At 62.3% G+C, this 5,120-nt stretch overlaps 1 protein-coding gene across 1 annotated transcript; it reads right to left on the bottom strand.

Annotated features, from left to right (window-relative positions):
* Nucleotides 1–1,038: 1,038 nt before the first annotated feature.
* SIX2 (SIX homeobox 2) lies at nt 1,039–3,933 on the bottom strand. The gene is made up of 2 exons (XM_075535890.1): nt 3,374–3,933; nt 1,039–1,375 (listed from the first exon to the last, which is right to left on the bottom strand). Exons 1-2 carry the CDS (start codon nt 3,931–3,933, stop codon nt 1,039–1,041), a joined length of 897 nt encoding a protein of 298 aa, XP_075392005.1.
* Nucleotides 3,934–5,120: the final 1,187 nt, after the last annotated feature.

The following is a 5,120-nucleotide window of genomic DNA, read 5'->3' on the forward strand; positions in this document are numbered from 1 at the left end:
CACCCTGAGACTAACCCTGGCTGTGTGCCTGTGAGGGTCTTGCCCGGCTTGGGGGACTGACAAGAATATCAATAAGCACAACAGCCTACCTACTCAGGGTGTCAAGTCCCCATAGGGAAATCAGACACTTCGGCAGCAGCCGGCGGTCCTCGTGGCGTAGATCCATCTATATAATTATGATTTCTAAATTTATTATAAAATAAAAGCAGAAACATTCACATGAGGGCGTAACAGGGAGACGGCAAGTCCGCGGCTCTGGGGCTCGCTGCGCTGGGGTGCGCTGAGGCCACAGTCCCGGGAGGAAGAGGAGGAAGCAGCATGGCCGGGGGTGTTGTCGTAAAGGAGGGGACGAGGAGGCCCTCCAGGGCACCGCGGTGCCGCCTTTTCTTTCACTTAAGTTACTAGGCGCAAAGCGGACCTCTGCGGCCTCTCTGGCTTTCAAGGAGAGTCGCAGGACACGATTTGGGTTCACAGAGTCTGCCTCTTTTTGGGTCTTCCCTCCCACCGGAGCCGGGAAAGCGAAGGGGCTGGTGGGGAGCAGAGATCGCCAGACGCGGGGAGAAGTACAGAGGGAGCGGGACCCAGAGTGCAGAAAGACACACAAGAGAACTAGGGCGAGGTGGCCTGTCGGGCTTCTGCAGTGAAACAGAGAAAAGGGGGAGAGAAAACAAGAAGAGGGGAAGAGAGGAGTCCAAGACCCATCCGAGGAGGGCAGAGGCGGGGAGCAGAGAAAAGAGACAGGACAAGAAAGTAGAGGAATGACCATGGTGTATAATTTATTCTCTTCCCTATGGCAAGTCCGAACCAAAGGATCTCAAAAACCAGCTTGTTGAAAATACATCGCCAACCAGGACTAAGCCAGATCGCTTTGCGCCCTGCCCGGGCCAGCGACTTGCCGGCCCAGCGAGCTAGTTCTCCAGTACCTGATGGGACCACCGGCTGGGGCGCCCAAGGTCACCGTCTCTCTCGGTAGTCCAGACCCAAGTCCAAGGTGGGGGGGTGGGGCAATCGCGTTGCGGCGGGCGGGCGGGCGGGGCTCTAGGAGCCCAGGTCCACGAGGTTGGCCGACATGGGGTTGAGGATGGAGTCCTGCAGGCTGTGGTGGTGCTGCAGTGGATCCGCGCCGCCTGCGCCCGGCACGGGCACGGGCACAGGCACGGCGCTGGGGCCCGGAGGGTGGCCGAGGCTGTGCAGGGACGGCAAGCCGGGTGGCGGCGGCGGGCTGAGCAGCAGCGCGGGGCTGGACGACGAGTGGTCTGGCGTTCCCGACGGCGTCTTCTCATCCTCCGAGCTGCCCAGCACCGACTTGCCGCTGCCGTTCAGCGACGAAGCCAGTGGATTGTGGCTGTTGGAGTTGGAGTTCTCGCTGTTCTCCCTGCAAGTGCAGGAGCAAAGCAGCCGTCAGCGGAAAGCGAGGCCGCTCGCTTGGCGCCGCATCACCCGGGCCGCGCCGGTGGCTGCCTGACTCCACACTCCCCAAGCAGCCTGCGGGTGTTTTCACTTTCTACTCGCCCCTAGGCAGGCTTCCCGCCTGGTCTCCGACGCCGCTTTTTTTTCTGCCCTTACCTTATTTATCTTTCTATTTTTTCAGGCTCAAAATCTCACGAATGTCTTTCCCTCTGGGTCACCTCGCTCTTTTCTTTCTTATCTCTGTGTGCTCAATTTAATGTTCGTTCCATCTCAACTCTGGGAGCAGAGGCGAGGGAAGCAGGGACCAGCACCAGTGGAGCAGCGCAGGGTGCAGGAGAGAAAGCAAACCTGGATTTCCAGACAGCTCATGGATTCTCAGACTGGGTTTGCTGCCTGGCGGTGATGCCAGGAAGGTGAGGGACCTTGGTCCCAGTTGAGGGTCCCCAGGTTTGAGGAAATTAGTGTTTTGGTTTCTTTTTTAACTGTGGAAGGGAACCCTGTCGCTCGAGGCAGGGGCTCCTAACTCTTTCTGTAGTCCTTCTGGGGCCTAGAGACGAGGCCCAGGGCTAGAGTTCCTTTCTCTGCAACCCAGAACGAAGTCTTCAGCCTAGGGTGGCAGGGACAGGAGCCTGAGGCTAGGAGGGCAAGAGCCAGGGAGAAGGGAGGATATTACTAATTCTGATACTTTTGGGCCATAACCAGAAACTCAAGGAGTGCTGCAGCCTTCACCAGGGACCTGACCTGAGAATTTACTTCTCCCAGAATGTGGACCCGTATCAGTGTGGATGGAGGTGTGTGTGAGGTGGGGTGGGGTGGGGAGCAGCGGCCATCAGCCAAGAGAACTCCCCTCCTGCCTTGCCTCTGACTGGTAGATCCTGGCAAGAAGTGGCCATTTGAAATCCTGCATTGACTCTCTTACTGCTTTCCTGAGAGGCCTTTTCTTCCTCTTCTGCTGTGGGAAAACTTTCTGCTTGACTGGTGGCTGGGCCCTCCACTGTGGCTATTTCATCCTTAGAGTCTCAGAGATCAGGGCCCCCATCTCTGATCCCAATAGACTCTAGGCTGCACACGGCCCACACCACTCACCCCAGGTGTCCTGTTAAGCTGGTACCCTCAGGCTCAATTCGGCTGGCACATTCTGTTTCTTTCCTATCAGCTCCTTCCAGATTTGGGGTTCCAAGAGGTCACAGGGCAGGTCCCCAAAAAGACCTAGTGGTCAAACTTTATGTCACTTCAGGAGGTCTTTGTGAGCCTGAGGGCACGGGCTCCTAGCCCTTCTGCTGTTTGCAGCACACCCCAGAAAGTGAGCGCCCCATGGACCTACATGCGGAGAGAGGGGTTAAGGGCCTGGCTAGGTTCAGCAAGGCAGACCCGTAGGGCATGAACTTCTCTCTAGCTCTGTCTCCAGGCCTGACACTTCCTCCCCCAGAGCATTCCACCTCAGTTCTTTCCATGCGGGATAAAGAAGTAGCTCTCTTTAATTTCTGCACCTGGGCAAAGACAAGTCTCCTTCCGGTCTCTGGTCATGGCAAAGAGGTCCCCATTCCAGCCCTGCCCCCTAATCTCCTTTGAGTCCCGAGCTGAATAAGGATGAAGAAGAAGTGCTGGCGAATTCGCATGGGCTGTCCTGAAATCCGAAAGACCAAAGCCCCTCCTTCCATCAGGAGGGAGGTCCATGAGACTCTGCCTGCCAAGCCCACTTGCAGGCGTCCAGGTCCCCTGGCCTGGCCAACCCGCGCTAGCGGTTTCTCCACTTTTGTCCACGAGCCACCTGAGTGTAACCGACAAGTTTGCGAGGGCTTTGCCCGCTTTGGACAAATCCCTGCTGGTCGGGTCTCCCGCACAATCTCTGTGCCATCAGGGTCAGGCCACATTAGGTCCGTTCTTGGGCGGTGGCAGACGACCCCAGGACTCCCTCCCTCTGGCCCAACGGGGACGCCTCCGAAGTGCTACTTACTCATACCTTTCCTTGGCCTCGGCCGCCCGGTCGCGCTGTCGCCGATTCTTGAACCAGTTGCTGACCTGCGTGGTGGTGAGGCCGGTGGCCTCGGCCAGCTCGCGCTTCTCGCGGGGCGACGGGTAAGGGTTGTGCGCGTACCACTCGCGCAGCACGCTGCGACTCTTCTCCTTGAAGCAGTAGCTGGTCTCCTCGCCGTCCCAGATGGAGCGCGGCAGAGGGAACTTGCGGCGCACGCGGTATTTGCCCACGGCGCCCAGCGGCCGGCCGCGCAGCTTCTCCGCCTCGATGTAGTGCGCCTTGAGCCACAGTTGCTGCAGCTTGGCGTGGTTGTGCGGCGAAAACTGGTGACTCTCCAGGATCTTGTAGAGCTCGCGGAAGTTGCCGCGGTGGAAGGCCACCACGGCCTTGGCCTTGAGCACGCTTTCATTCTTGTGGAGGTGCTCGCAGGCGGGCAGCGACCAGAGGAAGCGGCCGAGCCGCTCGATGTTGCCGCCCTGCTGCAGCACCTCGCACACGCACGCCACTTGCTCCTGCGTGAAGCCGAAGGTCGGCAGCATGGACATGGTGCCGCCCGCGCCCCCGCCCGCCCGCGCGCGCCCTCACCGCGCCGCGCGGCCCGGCATGGGCTCCTTTTCCCCCGGCCGTCCTGGCCGGCCGAGGCGGCGGGCGGGGCGGGAGCCCCTGGCTCGGCGCGCGCGGGCTCCGGGCGAGCCCCGAGTCACTGCAGCGCGACCCCGCGCCGATCGCGGGCTCTGCGCCGTCCCGCGCGCCTCGCCCGCGCCCTGGCCCAAACCGCGGGGCCGCCCGGGGCGCTGCTCAGCATGCTCCGCGCCCGCCCGCCCGCCGCTCCCTCGGTCGCTTCGCGCTCGCTCTCCCTCCCGTCTAGCTCGCTCGCTGCTTTTTTAATAATATTATTCTAAGCGGGCATGAGGCGCGGCGGCCCGGGCCCTGATTGGTCCGGTTATCTGACCCAGGGCCTGCCCGCGCCAGACAATAGTCGGAGTCAAATTATTCGCCATGGAGACGCTGTCAGTCACGGGTAACCTGAGCCCCGGCGGGCCGGGCGGCTCCCCCTGGCCGGCTCCGCTGACAGATCGCCCCGCTCGGCGCAGAGCGGAGGGCGGCCCGAGACGGCAGCCGGAGGCGCTCCCCGAGCCGGGGAGGCGGAGAGGGGCCGGGCCGGGGCTGGCGGCGGTGGTGATTGACGGGGCGGACGCCCAAAGAGCTGGGGAGGGGGAGGGCGCAGGACGGGGGAAGTGGGGACCGGGGGAAGAAAAGGGGAGGCGGAGGTGGGAAGGGAAGGGGTGGGGGGAGAAGGGAGGAACGAGGTGGGTTAGGAACGGTGCCCGGGAGAAAGGGGAGGGACGAGGCTTGGAGCGGGTCTCTGGGGCCGGCACCTTTGCTCAGCCGTTCGCAAAGGGAGGCGGCTGCAGCCCGGCTCCAGCCCAGCCAGGCGACCGCGCCCCGAACTGGGTGACCGCGCCCCTCCGGAGGTCGGCGCACGGAAGGGGAGAGTTTGGAGGTGCTCAGCTGTCCGTCACGGACTTCTCTGGCTAACGGCGCCCCACCCACCCCCATCTTGGGAACCCGAGACCTGCGCGGCCCCCTAGGGACAGCCGAAGGGAGGAGGGAGAGCTGCGGAAGGTTTGGCCGCGGCCTCGGGCAGACGCCTAAGAATCGACTCGCCCAGCCCGCCCGCCCGCGGTTCCTCCCTCTCCAAGCCTGGCCCTCTGCCCCGCCGCGGGCGCTG

Source organism: Tenrec ecaudatus, chromosome 17 (genome assembly GCF_050624435.1).
Source record: "Tenrec ecaudatus isolate mTenEca1 chromosome 17, mTenEca1.hap1, whole genome shotgun sequence".
NCBI classification, from domain to species: domain Eukaryota; kingdom Metazoa; phylum Chordata; class Mammalia; order Afrosoricida; family Tenrecidae; genus Tenrec; species Tenrec ecaudatus.

Excerpts from the sequence above, each read along its gene's own strand:
- SIX2 (XM_075535890.1), bottom strand. The coding sequence starts at position 3,933 with ATGTCCATGCTGCCGACCTTCGGCTTCACGCAGGAGCAAGTGGCGTGC. Across the intron at positions 1,376-3,373 it reads GCGGCCGAGGCCAAGGAAAG|GGAGAACAGCGAGAACTCCA; the intron begins GTATGAGTAAGT and ends CTGCACTTGCAG.